General features: G+C 40.9%; 1 protein-coding gene and 1 pseudogene across 1 annotated transcript; one reads left to right on the plus strand and one right to left on the minus strand.

Annotated features, from left to right (window-relative positions):
* Nucleotides 1–1151: 1151 nt before the first annotated feature.
* On the minus strand, nt 1152–19986 carry ERH (ERH mRNA splicing and mitosis factor). Its single transcript, XM_059371313.1, has 4 exons — nt 19878–19986; nt 15101–15188; nt 5870–5990; nt 1152–1657 (listed from the first exon to the last, which is right to left on the minus strand). Exons 1-4 carry the CDS (start codon nt 19878–19880, stop codon nt 1555–1557), a joined length of 315 nt encoding a protein of 104 aa, XP_059227296.1. The 5' UTR covers nt 19881–19986; the 3' UTR covers nt 1152–1554.
* LOC131998869 (ADP-ribosylation factor-like protein 8B) lies at nt 7980–8638 on the plus strand (annotated as a pseudogene).
* Nucleotides 19987–20250: the final 264 nt, after the last annotated feature.

Below are 20250 nucleotides of genomic sequence, written 5' to 3' on the forward strand. Positions count from 1 at the left end.
ATTTGACAGAGACTAGCAAGAGAGGGAGCACAGGCAGGGAAAGTAGGAGAGGGAGTAGCAGGGAGGCTCCTGCTCAGCAGGGAAGCTGATGTAGGCAGGGCTCGATCCCAGGACCCCTGGGATCATGACCTGAGTTGGGGGCAGATGCCTAATGACTGAGCCACCCAACTGCCCCCAAGCGCCCTAATTTTAATGATACTTTGGTACAGTGATGACATTTTTTAAAATAAGATTTTATTTATTTATTTGATAGAGAGCACAAGTAGGCAGAGCAGCAAGCAGAAGATGAGGGAGAAGCAGACTCCCTGCCAAGCAGGAGCCCAACAGGAGGTTCGATCCCAGGACCCTGGGATCACGACCTGAGTCAAAGGCAGCCGCTTAACTTACTGAGCTGCCCAGGTGCCCCAGTGATGACATTTCTTAATAGAAAAACTAATCTACAGATAAATTGAGCACATAAGACTACGAACTCAGAATTTCATTCTGCATAAAATAAGAAAAATAAAGGCTCTAATGTGGAAGTAGGGCTAGGGACATGGGGAAGGCCAATCACAAAGCCTCCAAAGAAAATGCCAATCTTAGGGAGTGTGTAAAGATACTGGCTGTTGGTGAAGTGTGAGAACAGCAGAATTGGGGAATGTTTGCACATTTGGGATGACTGGAGGTACAGTGCAGTGTATGTTCGAGTCACAATGAGATCAACACTCTTTCCATTAAAAAAGCAAGATTATCTTGTCCTTTTCTTTGGTCTTTCCGTCACCCTCACACTTTCATACAGAAGTGGTAAACAGTGTTCAACTGCTGAAGACTATGAGAAGGACACAAGAAGCTCCCAGAAAGAGTACATTACCAAAATGAAGAACTAACTTGGCTGCTGCTGCAGACCCACTACGTCACCAGAAAAACCCTGCATAACATTTGCATCAACAGCAAGTACAAACCTTGGAGCTACAACCAAGACTTACTTATTAGCCTGGAAAAAGGAGGGGAAAGCTTGTTAGCCTCACATAAACCACAATGAAATGTACTCAATACATACATAAAAGGTTTCTCCAAATTCTTTGTGTGGCAGCCTAATGGTTTTGAAACTAATGCTAAGGAAATTCAATGTTCAGAGACCAAGAAAAAAAAAACAACACTCAAGGGGAAAATATAACTAAAGAACATTTATTCATTTTTTCACTAAGACTTTATCTTGAGGACATAACTAAACTGTCACCACCACCCCCACCCCAACCTGAAGAAGGGTTAGTACAGTGAATGTTATAAAGCAGATATGAACAGTTTGAAGGATTGGAACCAACATTAACTGACAAACAACCTCCATCTAAATTATCATAAAAATGTTTAAGTAAAAAAAAAAAGGTGGGAGGGAAGGGGGCAAAGGGGGTTTCAGATTGAACAAGATTCTCACATTTCATCTAATACATTCAATCCTGGCTGGAGTATACCAAAATGGAAACAGGATTACTATAATACAAAACTTCCACTACAGCACGCTGTACACACCTGTGTTCCAAGCCCACCCCCATCCCCCTACTGCTTCCAACTCAACTATTTCCCGGCCTGCTGAGCCTGCCGACGAAGGAGCACATAGATCTTCTCTTTAATCCAGTCTTTGTTATAGGGCTGGTATGTCTGGGTATCAGCTCGGTAACTGAGGAACAGAAAGGTAGAAATAATTATAATGGTCAATTACTGTTGTGTTTTTATTTATTTATTTATTTTAAAAAGTTTATTTATTTATATATTTGACAGAGAGAGAGAGAGAGAGAGAGAGAGAGAGAACACAAGTAGGCAGAGCAGCAGACAGAGAGAGAGGGGGGGGGGAAGCAGGCTCCCCGCCGAGCAGAGCCCGACGTGGGGCTTGATCCCAGGACCCTGAGATCATGACCTGAGCCAAAGGCTGAGGCTTAACCCACTGAGCCACCCAAGCACCCTACTGTTGTTTTTAAAACCCTAAATTATAACTGCCCCATGATGGTACAGGTGGGCGTGTTTATACATGAATTTAATGAAAACATAGAAAGAGCCGCTCACATCACTGCTGAATTATAAGTGATAGGAACTTTAGACCACCAAATACAATTTTACAGCAGAAAACGAAACCAAGGTCTAGAAACCTTAAGTTAAATGCTCAATGTGTTACACATCTACTTCTTGACATAGTACGACCAGAAACTGTGAGTTCTTTCTCCTGTCTAGTTACAACTTTTATGGTTTATTATTAAAATACAAAAACTAAACACTGGTACAAACTTGAGATTTGCTAAATTTCTTTAAAATTAGCTAAAACATCTTAAAAAAACATGTTACTACTATGAAGACTTCTTCCCTAAAAAGTGTTAAGGAAATCTTTTAACCTCTATCTCAGGATTTCCCCTTTTAAAAAAGAGTTTTATTTATTTATTTGAAAGAGAGTACGCACATGAGTGCACAAGCAAGGGAAGGAGCAGAGAGGGAGAAGCAGACTCTCTCCCCTGAGCAGGGAGCCCAACTCAGGGCTCAATGCCAGGACGCCAGGATCATGACCTGAGCCGAACACAGAAGCGTAACTGACAGCCACCCAGGTGCCCCAGGATTTGCTTTTTATTTATTTATTTTTAAAAGATTTTATTTATTTATTTGACAGAGAGATCACAAGTAGACAGAAAGGCAGGCAGAGAGAGAGGAGGAAGCAGGCTCCCCACCAAGCAGAGAGCCTGATGTGGGGCTCGATCCCAAGACCCTGAGATCATGACCCGAGCCGAAGGCAGAGGCTTAACCCACTGAGCCACCCAGGTGCCCCCAGGATTTGCTTTTTAAGGTAAATCATACTACAGGCTCGTACAGAATTACTGGAAGATGTAACAAGCTTCAAAATAGTTCTAATCAGGGGGCGCCTGGGTGGCTCAGTGGGTTAAGCCGCTGCCTTCGGCTCAGGTCATGATCTCAGGGTCCTGGGATCGAGCCCCGCATCGGGCTCTCCGCTCAGCGGGAAGCCTGTCTCCTCCTCTCTCTCTCTCTGCCTACTTGTGATCGCTGTCTGTCAAATAAATAAATAAAATCTTTAAAAAAAAAAAAAAAAATAGTTCTAATCAGAAGAGGAGGGTCAGGAGAGCCAGGACTGGCGGCATTAGCAATGAGACTCCAGTGGACTCCAGGCATCCTGAGGCCAATGTATCAATGAATAGCCAACCACTCAGGGTATCTGTACAAGACTAAGTACAAACATTCCAGTGACCTACCACTGAAATCTCATTGGTTAAGCATTAAAACATTTTTGGGCTAAAAAACTAAAGCTAGAGTATAAAAAAGCAGAACATAAGTAACCAGAGATCGCACAAATACAAATCACTTCAGTGTCTCAAAGGCATGTGCATCATGTGGTAGAAACACTACATGGCATCCAAGAGACAGAGATGCACTTTGCCTTTAAAAAAAAAATTAAAAACCCACCAACCTTAGGGATACTTTAGAAAAACAGAATATCTAATTTATCATTATATATAAAATTATATATATATATATATTTTTATTTTAGAAACACTAATTCAAACTCAAAGAGACATAAACCACTAAATATCCCACATAATATATTTAAAAATAAATAGAAATACAACCAGAAGTCTACAAATCATCCCAGTAGACAGACTGGTGAAGCCCTAGCTATCATGGCAGTGAAGGGCTCTGGCTAGATTTTGATAGAAATTGCTTCATTCTACACCAAAAGCAAAAATATAATAAAATAACATGATATATACTTTCTGATGTTCTTTTTCATAGCAGCAAAGCATGCTTCACATGCACTGCCTGTGAAGGATCTTACAAGGCCCCTTCCTGCTCAAATAGAAGGTCTGCCTGGCAAGAATGCAGTACCACCAAGTGTCAGAGAATCCTGAAAATACAGGCAGCTAGCCAGTCATGGTGAGGAAAGAGCAGTGCAATTTTCAGTAAGTAAGAATGACTACCCACAGTCACCAACGTTTCACTGTAATTCCACATTGTGCGTGTGATAATTTATAACTTTATAAGTTATATATAAAGTTATAAGATAACTTATCTGAATCAACTCACTTAATCCTTATTACAGCCCTGAGTGGATACTATTTTTTAAAATTTATCTGAAAAGCAGACTCCCTGCTGAGCTTAGAGCTTGATGCAGGGCTTGATCCCAGGACCTTGGGGTCATGACTTGAGCCAAACCAGATGCTTAAACAACTGAGCGACCTAGGTGCTCTGCGAGTAGATACCATTACCTCCTCTTTCTTTTTACAAAGGAGGAAACCAAAGAACAAGCAACCAGCTCAGTGATTTGGGCAGGCAGCAGAAGCTTAAAACACTCCTTGACAGAGTCCTCATTCTTAACTACTGAGCTAGGAATCTATGCTCCAACTACTGGCATGACAGACAAACTCAAAAGAAGGAATATTTTATACCACTATCATATTCTTCCCCTGAATAATAAGGTCAGAATCTGGTTTATTAAAAATGCATACATCTTCTACTTTTACAAAATGCTTAACAAAAAAAATAAAATAAAATAAGGGCTTACTAATCTCCTTTTGTTATAATGAGAAATATTCAAAAAAGTTAAATAATTTTCTCTGAATATTCTTTTTTTATGCTTCCTAATTAAATAAGGGTTAACTTAGTCTACTTCAGATATGGTACAAAAGACTACAATATTTATATCAATACTGGAGAACAACTAAAACAAGAACACAATTTTTTCAGAACTGTATCAGGGCGGGACAGACTTAAGATTTAATTATTTGGGGTGGAGGAAGTGCACAGTGGCGGGGGAGGAGCAGAGGGAGAGGGAGAATCAGACACCACACTAAGCACGGAGCCCAATGAAGGGCTCAATCCTGAGTCCCTGAGATCATGACCTGAGACAAAAATCAAGAGTCAGATGTTTAACTGACCAAGCCAACGAGGTGCCCCAATAAACTTTCACACTGGGGCGCCTGGGCGGTGGTTATGCATCTGACTTCAGTTCAGGTCATGTTCTCAGGGTCCTGGGACTGAGTCCTGCGTAGGACTCTGTGTTCAGCGGGGCGTCTGCTTGACCCTTTTCCTTTGCCCCTTGCCCTCAGTTGTGCTGTCACTCATGCTCTCTCTAAATAAAATCTTTAAAAACAATAAACAATAAATAAAAACCCCTTTAATAATATATTTCATTAGAGACCAGACCTGAATCACTGGAATGTTTTGAGTTAGCTAAGTAAAACTCAAATATTCCAACCAAATACAAGTTTTCAACAGGAGTCACTGGTGAAACAGCAAGTCCTGGTCTGGCCCCAGCTATAATCCAGGAGTCACATGAAGTGCCTGTGAGTAAGACATATATATTTCAAAAACATATTTGCTTCTAGGAAGTATTTGGCATGTAATATTTAAGCACCTGATGACTAAAGATCATCTCATTATAAGGTATTCTCATTTTTCCTTTGTCATGAAAACAGAGTCATCTTAGTTTTAACCTAAAGTCAACTACTTTAGGACAAAGACTTTGAGGGAGAAAAAAATAAAAAACAAAAAAACTAAAACCAAACCAAACCCAAAACAAAACAAAAAACCCCAAAAACCCCACCCCCCAAAACAAATGACTTTGGTTTAAGAAACCAAGATCAGGACTTTGAACTTCTCAGCATTACCTCTGCATACCAACTGCCATCAATTAGCAAAATTCTCAAGCTTCTCCTGCGCCTATAGGTTTATGTTGCCAAATTATCAGCCATATGTAGATGAAATATCACTACATAGTAGTCAAAATGCAAAGACCAGTTTCAGGCACAGAGTGACCTCACAATACCATAAATCACCTCAAACGGCTGGATGAATAACAGAAAAACACACCTTAAAAGATATGGTGGCTAATACTTACACAAGGCAGCTGAGGTCTGCCAGATCGTCAATAAAATCAAACAACTGACTGATATCATATGTGATAGAGGGGCTGTTGGGATTCATTCTCTTCAGATGTTCTTCATACATTTTACAAACACCTATGAGAGGAGAAAAAACAAGATCTTACAACTGTATAAACTTTAGATATGAACAGCATATATATAACATATATTTAGCAATGCCATAGTATTTTTTTTTTTTAAAGATTAATTTTTTATTTATTTGACACAGAGAGAGAGAGATCAGAAGTAGGCAGAGAGGCAGGCAGAGAGAGAGGCGGAAGCAGGCTCCCTGCTGAGCAGGAAGCCCGATGTGGGGCTCGATCCCAGGACCCTGAGATCATGACCTGAACCGAGGGCAGAGGCTTAACCCACTGAGCCACTCAGGTGCCCCGCCATAGTATTTTTTTAAGGATTTAACTTTCTAAAGTAATCTCTACACCCAATGTGGGGCTTGAGCCTACAACCCTGAGATCAAGAGTCACGTGCTCCATTGACTGAACCAATCAGGGACCTCCATAATACTTAATTTTATAAAGTTAGGCTGGGAGTGGGACGCCTGGGTGGCTCAGTTGGTTAAGCCACTGCCTTTGGCTCAGGTCATGATCCCAGGTCCCAGGATCGAGCTTCACATCGGGCTCCTTGCTTACTGCTTCTCTCTCCGCCTCTGCCTGCCTCTCTGCCTGCTAGTGCACAAGCTTGCTCTCTCTCTCTCTCTGAGAAATAAGTAAGTCAATAAATAAATGAAATCTTAAAAAAAAAAAAATAAAAAGTTAGGCTGGGAAAAGAACAGTAAGTTGGTCACTTTCATTTTAGTTTGGCACTAGCAAATTTCTTTTAATTTTATCTATTTGCCAGAATGTTCAGTATTTTATGCCTTAATAATAAAATAAAATGATTACTTCAAGCCACTAGGTCTAAAAGAACTTTAAAGGCTTGTCATATGAGAGTCAAACAAGTGATGACAGTGTGGGTCTCACCAGGTTTTTCAATAAACAAATATTCCTAAAAAGACTCAAAATAAATAAAGAAAAACAGCACATTTGGGAATGAAGGATGACAAAACAGCCTTTCTATCCTGCTTTTAAATTTTGATACAATGCAAAAACAAATGAACAAAAAACTGGCACCCAGGAAGAGATTATGTTAAGAGTACTTAAGAGACGGGTCTCTGGATTCAGAGACTTGAATTCTAGCTCTTTTACTAACGACTCCGTCCCCAGAACCCTACTTGTCAAATGGTGAGGATAACAATATTCTTGATGGAGCTATGGTGAAGGTTTTGCAAAATGGTGCATATAAAAGCATTATTAGCACATGTTAAGTGCATGTAAGTACTCAAATATAAATCATAAAAACACAATAAAATGAATCAAGTCACTGATAGCAAACACACATTAATTATCTAAAGAGGACATTATTTAAATTTTATTCAGTGACATACTCTTGTTTCCACACAATGGAAAAATAACCTTTTCTGTCAATTCCCACTAACAAATGCTTTTAATACCCTATGATGAATGAACAAGCGAATAAATGTCATCTGGGAAAACATGTCTTATCCTTTACACTCAGGTCCTTCATGTACCTATAAACAGACTTAGTAAATTTCCCAACAGAAAGTAATATTATAAAAAAAGGTATGGTGTGCCTGGGTGGCTCAGTGCGTTGAGCCTCTGCCTTCGGCTCGGGTCATGATCCCAGGGTCCTGGGACTGAGCCCCACATCGGGCCCTCTGCTCAGCAGGGAGCCTGCTTCCCCCTCCCCCTCTGCCTACCTCTCTGCCTTCTTGTACTCTCTGTGTCAAAATAAATAAATAAAATCTTAAAAAAAAAAAAAAAGAAGTAATATTCAACTCAAGATCTATGAAGAGCTCTCGAATTAGGGTTTTTGACTGGTACTGGCACACCACACTGTGATCAGAGAGATTACTCATGAGTTACTGAACAGAAAGGTAGAAGTAGAAAGGAAATAAAAATCAGCAAAATGGGTGTCCGCCAGTGGTGCGCCTCGGCCCCGAGGAGAAATTGAGGGGTCAGGGCTGAGGCCCGTTCACGTGGGAGCCGTCGCTGCTGCTGTCCTCCTGCCCTCCCAGCAGCCATCATGTTGGCGCTCAACTCCCGCCTGCTGGACTGGCTTTGCTCACTCTTCTGGAAAGAGGAAATGGAGCTGACGATGGTGGGGCTGCAGTACTCGGGCAAGATCACCTTCGTGTGTCAATGTCATGGCGTCAGGTCAGTTCAGAGAAGATATGGTACCCACAGTGGGCTTTAATGTAAGGAAAGTAACTAAAGGTAACATCACAATAAAGATTTGGGACATAGGAGGACAACCCCGATTCTGGGGCATGTGGGAATGGTAATGCAGAGGTGTCAATGCCACTGTTTATATGACAGATGCTGACAGATGCTGCTGATCGTGAAAAGACAGAAGCCTCTAGAAATGAACTTCATAATCTTGGGATAAACCACAGTTACAAGGAATTCCAGTGCTAGTACTTGGAAAACAAGAGAGAGCTTCCTAATGCCTTGGATGAGAAACAGCTAACTGAAAAAATGAACCTGTCTGCTAATCAGGACAGAGAAATTTGCTGCTATTCAATTTCTTGCAAAGAAAAGGACAATACAGATTCATACTTCAGTGGCTTATTCAACATTCAAAATCTAGAAGAAGCTGAAGCATCTCCTGAAGTCTTCCGGTCCTTCCTGGCTATAATCCTGGAATTGCTGTCCGTTCCTCTGAAGTACTTCCCAGAATATGGTCCTTCGAAACCCAAGAAATTGCCTTTTCCAAAGTTTATTTCTTTTGTGCATTGCTGAAGGTGTGCATCCCTAATCCCTCATAAAGAATCAGCTAAAGTTGTCATGATAAAGTCAGCACACACAGAAAAGCTGCTTATACATACTTGTCTCAAACAGTGTGTAGAGCCTTTTTAAAAACAAAAACAAAACAAAAGAACACATACAAAAAAACACTTGACCATCTTAAATCAAGAAAATGGCATATTTCTGCTCTGGTATTCCTGGGCCAGACTTTCATATTGGTTTTCAGTAAATGTCTATGGTATTTCATTGTAGAATCCATTCGCTTAATACTAATACTGACTTGATAACAACATGAAATTTCTAGTGCCACACAGTATTTAAGAAACCTTAAGCTTGACTCATGTGGGATATAAACAGAATGTTTACATATCTCACAAATGCATGTGAAATGTATAACTACACCTTGGGAATTTTAAAAAATGGTCTGCAAGGAGTGAGCTGAGGCCCCAGATCAGTGTTGTTATGGTTTTTTACACTGGTGAGATTGTGTATGAATTTTTAAAACATCTGCTTTCTGAGAATTCTTCATCAGAGATAGCAGTTGGGGATATGAGAGGAACTAAGGCATGCTGTTATGTATCTGTCCAGATCATTACTTCTCTATTTTTTCTACTTTTTCTTTTTCTCTTTTTTGGGGTTGGGAGCGGGGCGCGGAGCTCAACACACTTTTATAAAGGGTTGGGAACTGAAGATTTTCTCAAAGGCTTTCATGGATTTAAAGCATTCCAACCAATGTAATAAAATGTGTTAAGAATGTCAAACTTTGTTCAAACACCTGTTTGTTCTTTTTATCTCTAGTCATTAAATCAGTGCTGCCGCATGACACTCTAACTCTCCACTTTTTATATCCAGACTGCTTCCCTTTCTCTGCCTGCTTGTGATCTCTGTCAAATAAACAAAATCTTAAAAAAAAAAAAAAAAAAAAAAAGGAGGAAAACAACTCCATGTACAACAGCATCAAAAAATAAAATTCTTTCGGGGGGCACCTGGGTGGCTCAGTGGGTTAAGCCTCTGCCTTCAGCCTAGGTCATGATCTCAGGGTCCCAGGATCGATCCTGCATCAGGCTCCCTGCTCAGCAGGAAGCCTGCTTCTCCCCTCTCTGCCTTCTGTTCTGCCTACTTATAATCTGTCTCTCTGTGTGTCAAATAAATAAATAAAATCTTAAAATACAATTCTTTGGAATAAATTTAATTAAAAAAGCATAGAGGGGCGCCTGGGTGGCTCAGTGGGTTAAAGCCTCTGCCTTCGGCTCAGGTCATGATCCCAGGGTCCTGGGATGGAGCCCTGCATCGGGCTCTCTGCTCAGCAGGGAGCCTGCTTCTTCCTCTCTCTCTGCCTGCCTCTCTGCCTACTTGTGATCTCTGTCTGTCAAATAAACAAATAAAGTCTTAAAAAAAGAAAAAGAAAAAGAAAAAAGCATAGAGGGGCGCCTGGGTGGCTCAGTGGGTTAAGCCGCTGCCTTCAGCTCGGGTCATGATCTCAGGGTCCTGGGATTGAGTCCCGCATCGGGCTCTCTGCTCAGCAGGGAGCCTGCTTCCTTCTCTCTCTCTCTGCCTGCCTCTCAGTGTACTTGTAATTTCTCTCTGTCAAATAAATAAATAAAATCTTTAAAAAAAAAAAAAAAAAAAAAAAAAAGAAAAAAGCATAGAATATACAATGAAAACTACAAAATGCCACCGAAAGTAAAGATTTCAAGTATTTGAAGATCTTGTATTCATGGATCATGAGACTTAACATTAAGTCGGTAATGCTCCACAGGGACACCTGGGTGGGTCAGTTAAGCATCCAACTCTTGATTTCAGCTCAGGACAGGATCTCAGGGTTGAGATCTGAGCCCCTCATCAGTCTCCTGGTTCAGCAGGGAATCTGCTCCCCACCCCTACTCATGCTCTCTAATAAATAAATAAATCTCAAAAAAAAAAAAAAAAAAAAGAAGAAGAAGATGGTAATTCCTTCAAAATGATCTATAAATTCAATGTAATCTCTATCAAAATCCAACGTAGTTTTGCAGAAATTGACAAGCTGATCTTAAATTTGATATGAAAATACAAGAAGCCCAGGATAACCCAAAGGATCTTGAAAAAGAACAAAGCTGAAGACTCACAATTACCAATTCCAAAACTTACTATGAAACTACACTAACAGAGTGTGGTACCGCTTCCACATTAAGTACCGCTTCCACAGATCAATAGAAAAGAAAAGAGGGTCTGCAAATAAACCCTCACATTTATAGTCAATTGCCCTTAAAAAAAAAAAAAAAAAAAAGATTTTATTTATTTATTTATTTGACAGACAGAGATCACAAGTAGGCAGAGGCAGGCAGAGAGAGAGAGACAGGGGAAAGTAGGCTCCCTGCTGAGCAGAGCGCCTGATGTGGGGCTCGACCCCAGGACTCTGGGATCATGACCTGAGCAGAAGGCAGAGGCTTTAACCCACTGAACCACCCAGGTGCCCCAGTCAATTGCTTTTTGATAGGATACAAAGACAAAACTTGAAAAGAAAGAACAGTCTTTTCAACAAATGGTGCTATGACAGCTGGAGAGTCACATGCAAAAGAATAAAGTAGGGCCCACACTTCACATCATAAATGGCCCAGAGACTTAACTGTAAAAGCCCAAACTATAACACTCCTGAAAGAAAATACAGGCACAGATTTTCATGACTTTGAACATCGCAATGGATTCTCAGATATGGCACCAAAACCATCAGAAGAAAAAAAAAAATAAACTGGAGTTCATCAAAATTTAAACCTTTTGTGCTTCAAAGGACACTACTGAGAAAGTGAAAAGACAAGCCACAGACTGAGAAAATCTCTGCAAAACATACATCTGATATAGGACTAGCATCCAAAATATACAAAGAACTCATAAAACTCAACAATCAAAAACAAACAAACAAAAAAAAAAACAAAAAAAAAAAAACCAAACACCAAAAATCAAAAAACCAAACAACCAAAAAGTGGACGAGGGATCTGAACAGACAGCTCACCAAGGAAGATAAACAGATGACAAATAAGCATGATGAAAAGATACTCAACATCATGTCATTAGAAAACTAAAAATTAAAACGAGGTATCACTATCTACCTATTAGAATGACAGAAATCTGAAACAATGACAGCACCAAATGCTGCGAAGGATGTGGAACAATGGGGATTCTCATTCATTGCTTGTGAGGATGCAACATGGTACAGCCACATCTGAAGACAGTTTGTCAGCTTTCTACCAAGTTAAATACAATCTTACCATATGTTGCAACAATCACATTCCTCAGTATTTACCCAAAGGGGTTGAAAATAGGTCCACAAAGAAACCTGCACTCAAATGTTTGTAGCAGCTGCAATACCAGAAGCAATTACTATGTCCTTCAGTAGGCAAATAGATAACCAAACTGTGGTATTTTCAAATGATGGATCGCTCAGCAATAAAAAGAAAAGAGCTTTCAGGCCATCAAAAGATACTTTAGATTCTTAAAAGTACACTCTCTTGGGGGCACCTGGGTGGCTCCACTGGTTAAATGTCTGACTTTGACTCAGATCATGGTCTCAGGGCCCTGGGAAGCCCTGCTCAGTGGGGAGTCTGCTTGTCTCTCTTCCTCTGCCCCTCCCCTGGCTTGTGCTCAAATAAATAAATAAATAAATAAAATCTTTATTTATTTATTTTTTTGTTTTATTTATTTGTCATAGAGAGAGAAGCGAGAGCAAGCACAGGCAGACAGAGTGGCAGGCAGAGGCAGAGGGAGAAGCAGGCTCCCTGCCAAGCAAGGAGCCCGATGTGGGACTCGATCCCAGGACGCTGGGATCATGACCTGAGCTGAAGGCAGCTGCTTAACCAACTGAGCCACCCAGGCGTCCCAATAAATAAAATCTTTAAAATCAAACAAAAAACCCCACTATTTTGTGAAAAAGCCAACTTGAAAAAGCTATACCCTGTAGAACTTCAACTACATGACATTTTGGAAAGGTGATGATGCTATGGAGACATTAAAAAGATCAGTGGCTGCCGGAAGTTTAGGGGAAGGAATAGGTGAAGCACTAGAGACTTTTAGATCAGTAAATGGTAGATACCTGTAATTATATAAGCCAAAACCCATAAAATGTCTGAAGCAAAGGCTGGACACTAATGTAAACTATGGCCTTTTAGTCAATAATAATGTATCAGTACTGCTTCTACAATTGTAATTAATGTACCACAGTGAAACAGGATGTCAGTGGTAGGGGAAACTGGAAGGACAAGGTAGAGAAGAAAGGGTGTGATGGAATTCTCTGTACTTTTCAATGTTCCTATAAACTTACAACTTCTAGAAAGAAACTAAAGCTATTAATTTAAAAAGACATGGAAGAACCTCAAATGCATACTGCTGAGTGAAATAAGCCAGTCTGAAAGGGCTACATACGGTAATGATTCCAATTCTATGACATTCTGGAAAAGGCAAAACTAAGGAGGTGATAGTAAGACCAACAGTTGTCGGGGGCAAAGGGTGAACTGGGGAGGAGGGATGAACAGGTTGAGCACAGGGATTTTTAGGGTAACTGAAAATTGTTCTGTATGATACTATACCAATGGGTATAAGTTATGCATTTGGTCAAACCCAAAGAACTGTACAACATTAAGAATGAGCTTTAGTTAATAATAACAGACTTTAGGGGGCGCCTGGGTGGCTCAGTGAGTTAAGGCCTCTGCCTTCGGCTCAGGTCATGGTTCCCGGGTCCTGGGATCGAGCCCCACATCGGGTTCTCTGCTCGGCAGGGAACCTGCTTCCTTCTCTCTCTCTCTCTCTCTGCCTACCCGTGATCTCTATCTGTCAAGCAAATAAATAAAAAAATCTTAAAAAAAAAAAAAAAATAACAGACTTTAGTTAATAGTAGACTTTAGTTAGTAATAATAACAGACTTTAGTTAGTCACTGTATCCATACTGGGTTCATGCGGCACCTGGGTGACTTGGTTAAGCATCTGTCTTTGGCTCAGGTCATGATCTCAGGGTCCTGGGATCAAGCCCCATGTCCGGCTCCCTGCTCAGCAGGTAATCTGCTTCTCCCTCTGCCCCACCCTCTGCTTGTGCTTGCATGCTCTCTCTCAAATAAATAATCCTTAAAAAAAAAAATTTGGGTTTATCAACTGTAACAAACATATCACACCAAGGTCTTATTAATGGGGGAAATTGTGGAGGTGGGGAAAGGAAGTACATGGGAACTTTATATTTTCTATTTTCTTCTGTAAATCTTAAACTGCTCTAGAAATAAAGTGCATTAATTAGAAAGAAAAAAAAAACAGGCTTCACTAAAATCAGCAGAGGTTGGCAGGGTACTGCAGAAGCGAAGACATGGTAATACAGTTAAGGCCCTAATGTGCCAAGGTAGCACGTGCACAAAGTCCACCATAATGGTCAGCAGAGAAAGGGTCCTGAAATGGAAGGAAGAACAAGAGCTGCTATTCTTTTAACATTAAGAGAATCTGCAATCATGAAGGCATGGTGCCAACTACTTAGAAGATGTCTCTAATTATTACTAGTTTTTTTTCCCCACAGATCTACCCATTGTTGGCTTTATAAGGACAGATTTTAAGGCTAACCCAGTTAGTTTTAGATAATCAACAAATTCAGAGACATGCCCAGCAGCAAAAACAGAGAATATAAAAGCTTTATAGGAAGAAATAAAGAATGGACAACTGCTAAAAAGGGTGCAGAATGTGCACAACTGGTTTACTTGATATGATGATTAAATGTAAGGATGAATCCAATTTGTGATGATCCAATCTATACCCTCTCATCTAATGGTTTACTGAGTAAAGAAACATTAAGGGCTAATAGTTCCCTTCAGGGTGGTGTCAGCTTATCAAATGCACAATAAATTATACTTATTTGTTTCCATTTGCTTTTATTCTGAGCTAATTTTTAGTTTCTAACACTCTGATGGAGTATAACAGGTTTACCTCAACAGCTTTTAATGTTTATTTGTTCAATGACCAGACATTAGAACCTATTAAGGTTCTGAAGATATCCCTAGAGCCGGTCTTAACAACTCTATAGTGCTTGAGTTTAATCACAATACATAAGGAGTAACTGATAAGATATTTACATATCACAATAAACAATGGGATATCAACATAACAAAGGGAGGCTTCAGAAAGTCATTAATTGCTTAAAAAAAAAGTCATTCATTGTAATCATGAGCTGGATAAAAAAATATTTGCAGCAAAAAGATAATATATATAATCAATGCTTGAACATTCAACAAATAAGGTCCTTAATATCTTCCTTCCCTGCTCAAATTAATAATTCAAGAAGTCTGGAGAAAAAACAAGCCCAGTTCCTAAATGAGACATGTTCTAATGTGAATGTCAGGAAAACAAAAATAAAAACTCTTGATTAGTGTTTAAACTCACCCTCCATGCATTCATTCACAGATTCATAGTCAGCGTAAGTTCTGCCTTCTGGCCTCTTGGTAGGCTGTACCAGCAAAATGGTGTGAGACTGCAGGGGGAAAAGTGATTTCAACATAAATTTCCAACTCATATTTGAGAAATTCATAGTATGATGTAAAATCCTCAGCCATGACACAATGACCATTGATTATTAAAATATTATTAATTAGGGTGCTCGTCTTACATTTATGCCTTCGTGCAAGTGTGGTGTCAGAAGGTGGACTGCCAGCTTCTCCCTAAAGTCTCTTCTCTGTAAGGTCTCCCACTCCTTAAGGGCTGCTTTCTGCAACTGCTGGACCTACTGCATGTAAGCATTCAGCATAAACTACGTTGTACTCTTTTTTTTTTTCTTTCCTATCATTCTCCCCAACCAGATCATAAACGCACTTAGTTTTCTATCTCTACTGGTCACTTTCTATCTCTAGCCTTATAAGTCTCTTAATAAAAACTCAGATGGGGGCGTCTGGGTGGCTCAGTGGGTTAAAGCCTCTGCTTTTGGCTCAGGTCATGATCTCAGGGTCCTGGGATTGAGCCCTGTTATCGGGCTCTCTGCTTGGCGGGGAGCCTGCTCTCTCCCCTCTCTCTCTGCCTGCCTCTCTGCCTACTTATGATCTCTGTCAAATAAATAAATAAATAAATTTTAAAAAATAAAAATAAAAAATAAAAACTCAGATGGAGGCTGATAAAAGTAGAAAAGGGGGAACACTATTATGACTGTAAGCACTGGATCTGATTTATGTTTTTTCCAACCTTGGCACAACAGTGGAGTCACCTCTTAGGGCTTAGACTCCAACATGAAGGCAGAAGATAAACGGGCACTATAAAATTAATAGAGTTAACATTACCCTAGAAAAACCATTAAACTATTCACCCAGTAGATGACTCACCTTCAGAGTCTCAAAATCACATTAAAAAAAAAAAAAAAAAGATTTTATTCATTTATTTGACAGAGAGCACAGCAGTGGTGAGCAGCAGGCAGAGGGAGAGGAATAAGCAGGCCCACCGAGCAGGGAGCCCAACATGGGGCTCAATCCCAGGACCCAGGGATCATGACATGAGCAGAAGGCAGAGGCTTTAACCCACTGAGCCACCCAGGCGCCCCAAATCACGTATTTTTAAACACTAGAATCACACGAAATAGATGAGCACACTGTGATGACTGTGAATATGCCTCCAACAGCAGACAGACTTCACATCTTCCACCTCATCATGCTCAGTAGGGGGCACATTTTTGTTAGTGGGTCTATTGCAGTTTCTCAATCTCTGCACTTTTACAATCTGGGCTTGAAGGGTTCTCCTTACAGAGGTAGTCCTATGCATTGTAGGATGTTTAGAAGCATCCATGGCTTATTTCCACTAAATACCAGTAGCACTTGAACCCCCTGCTCCTTCCTGAACAAAACTGTGACAACGAAAAATGTCTCCAACTACTGGTCTATTGAAATTATGGACCCTTCCAATCTTTTGCCAAGTGTGTAAGGTCAATTAATTAAATCCAAGTATGATGTAACCTCATTGTAAACACAATCCTCCAACTATTCATATTTTTCTCTTTTACTTTTTGGGGTCCCAAAAATACTTTATGGCAGGTCCCCCAAACTGTTTTGAAGTGGCAAGAATTGTTAAGCATCAAGATATTGGAACTGGGGGCGCCTGGGTGGCTCAGGTCATGATCCCAGGGTCCTGGGATGGAGCCCCCCATCCGGCTCTCTGCTCAGCAGGGAGCCTGCTTCCTCCTCTCTTTCTCTCTGCCTGCCTCTCTGCCTACTTGTGACCTCTATCTGTCAAATAAAATAAATAAAATCTAAAAAAAAAAAGATATTGGAATAGTTGAGGCAGGCCTAGAGTTTCTGAATAAGCATCAAAAAAACCCAGTACTCTGAACACTATATAGAAAGCAAAGAAATTGTTCATATTCCTCCCTCCCCATCAAGAACCAACTCACTCTGATGAAAACCTTTTTTCCCCCCAAAGATTTTATTTATTTGACAGAAAGAAAGTGACAGCGAGAGGGACTACAAGCAGGGGGAGTGGGAGAGGGAGAAGCAGGCTTCCTGGGAACCCAATGTGGGCCTCGGTCCCAGGACGCTGGGATCATGACCTGAGCTGAAGGCAGACTCTTAACAACTGAGCCACCAGGCGCCCCTGATGAAAAGTTTGAGAGAATGTGAGATAAAAATAGACGTTGGTGACAAGAGATGAAGGGTAATTTTCACCTATAATGACCTGAGTAGTCAAGGCCTTTGTTTTTTTTTTTTTTTTAAAGATTTATTTATTTATTTGACAGACAGAGGTCACAAGTAGGCAGAGAGGCAGGCAGAGAGAAAGGAGGAAGCAGGCTCTCCGCTGAGCAGAGAGCCCGATGTGGGGCTCGATCCCAGGACCCTGGGATCATGACCTGAGCCAAAGGCAGAGGCTTTAACCCACTGAGCCACCCAGGCACCCCAGTCAAGGCCTTTGTTAAATAGGCATTATAAACCAGAGAAAGCATTTTATTAGACTGTTACACAGCATATTTTCTAAGTCACCTACTCAAAAAACAGTAGTTATGATGGGTCACATGTTGAGAACACCTACTCAAAAAACAGTAGTTATGATGGGTCACATGTTGAGAAGAAAATAATTTTATAGAAACCACACTAGCATTCCGGCAGTATGGCTCTCGCTCTGTACATTAGCCACACCAGTGGCTACTATATTAATTCTGTTCTCATTCTAATGCAAACTGAGGGACTAATTTACTTAAAAGAGTAAAGATATGGAAATGGCTATTCACTACGCTAATTTTTACAGTCTTAAAATGAACCTCTGACAAAGCTCAGTATTATCAATACTTACTACGCAAAGATGAGGATTAAAAACTACTAAGAACAAAAAGAAATGACTGAATTTACAAATCTGTAACCAAAACGAGTATTATTTTTAAGTGGCAGTGCTTTCTTATTAACATTTTAAGATCATAAAACTTCCCAAATCAATTTTGATCACTTTCTTCTTTCTGGAGCTATTTTTGAAGCCATTTGGTTTTATTAAAAAACAAATACATATACGCAATATAAGTACATACAAGCATATACATATGTATTTAAATTTCTCACAACAGAAAAATAAAATTGCAAAACCTAAATCAGGAAGAGGTATACAGAATTACCTTAGCAAAATCCTTATTCTCTCTGATTACCAGGCACAAGTGAATTACTTTAACGAATAATCTTGCATTACTAACTAAAAGTCTCACACACATGAACTCTAAGAACCATTCTACTGCTACAAAACAATACATACGATTTGCCCATAGCTTCAAATGCTTCTCCCAAACTATCAAAACAAAACAATAAAAACCAAAAAAACCCCTGCACCCAAAGTTTTTATTTTTAATAAAGCCAAAGGTATTTAAGACCACTGAACCAGGGGTGCCTGGGTGACTCAGTGGGTTAAATCCTCTGCCTTCGGCTCAGGTCATGATCTCAGGGTCCTAGGATTGAGCCCTACATCGGGCTCTCTGCTCAGCAGGAAGCCTGCTTCCCCCCCTCTCTCTGCCTGTCTGCCTACTTGTGATGTTTGTCAAATAAATAAAAAAATCTTAAAAAAAAAAAAAGACCATTGAACCAAAAATTATTTGTTTTATACACAAATTCTAATTTTTAATGCTACTTGGATTGAGAAGGAATTATCACTGATATTTGCACAACAAGAATGGGTTATTAATTGCTGTCACTTCCTGAGATTTTAAGCATTATAGCACAATACCAAATGACATTAAAGGCAGGGAAAGAAGGAAACTCAGAGATGAAAACACTTGTCCAAGTTCACATTGTTAGTTAGGACAAAACAAGGACTTGGAAACCCAGTCTCTCTTAATTCCTGGTGGTTCTCTGGGAAACCATGCTTGATCACACACTGAAACGCCCCAATTCAGAAAAGTACAACCTCAAAAAGTTCCTTGCTAACAACAGCTGTGTAACTTGTTAACAGTAACGGCAGCAATCAGAAAACGAAAGCTGAAGTGTGGAAGTAGCCATGATTCCTCATGATCCCTGTGGACCATATCTCCTTTTTGGTGGAATATAATAAAAAATGCAAACAAAATACCCACTCACTCCACTACCACCCCGATCAGATCTGAAGGAACCTGGACCCTCAGCTAAGCCTATCTTTTCCGCTTTCAGTCCCAAGAGAATGAATGCGAACAAGACTGAGGGCTGGGAGAAACGCCAGGTCAGGCATCTGGGGTCTTGGAAAAGAGAAAAATACGTTACGTGTATATTTAAAGGCAGAGCGCAGAAAAGCAAAAGAGAGGAGTTGAGAAAGCGCACACAAAGCAAAGACGCTTCCTCCCGGCCCACACGCTGGGTGTAGTACACTCAATCTGTCAGCTCTGGGGACAGGTTTGTCAGACATCCCTCGGCCATTGTTCCCACACTGGGCCAGGGAGTATGGAGGGAACGAGCAGCATCCCCACGCCTGCCTCGACCAAGGAGCAACTGGGACAAAGCGCATCCTGCACACCGCAAGGCTCGCCGGAGCCCGCAGGCGGGCGCGCAAACGCAGGGCGGACCCGGGCTCCGGGGCCTAGTGCCAGGCCAAGCGTGTCCGCGGCGGGAAGGGGAAGGGTCCAGTCACAAACTGGGCGGCCAGGGAGGTGCACGCTCGACCTGGATGGGGTGGGGAAAAGATGAATCGGGTTGGGATCGCCCCAAAGGCCGGGGAATCGGGGAGCCGCTAAGGCCTTTCTCACCATCGCGCCAAACTCTCTCGCTGCAGCCGCTGCCGACACCACCGCCGCACACGAGCTTAGCCGCAAGGCCGCCAACAGCCAATCCCCGCGAGAGGAGCCGCCGGAAGCCGCCGGAAGTCGTCAGAAACGCACCGCGAAAGAGCCTTATGGACCATAGAGGTGCATACATTTCCGGCAGCTAGAGCGGATACTGACTCTGTCTCAGCCATCTTGGTTAAGGGCTATGAAATACACAGGGAATTACTGCGGAACTTGAAAAACTATCATTTCTTGTGAAGACACAGTCTATCATACTCTCGTTATCAGAAATACGGATAGAGTAAACAGAGCTATGGACTCTGACACCAAACAGCTTGCGTTAGCCCTACTCAAA

This window comes from Mustela nigripes, chromosome 13 (genome assembly GCF_022355385.1).
Source record: "Mustela nigripes isolate SB6536 chromosome 13, MUSNIG.SB6536, whole genome shotgun sequence".
NCBI classification, from domain to species: Eukaryota; Metazoa; Chordata; class Mammalia; order Carnivora; family Mustelidae; genus Mustela; species Mustela nigripes.

Excerpts from the sequence above, each read along its gene's own strand:
- ERH (XM_059371313.1), bottom strand. Across the intron at positions 5,991-15,100 it reads TGTGAATGAATGCATGGAGG|GTGTTTGTAAAATGTATGAA; the intron begins GTGAGTTTAAAC and ends CTCCTCTCATAG. Across the intron at positions 1,658-5,869 it reads GCAGACCTCAGCTGCCTTGT|TTACCGAGCTGATACCCAGA; the intron begins GTAAGTATTAGC and ends TCTGTTCCTCAG.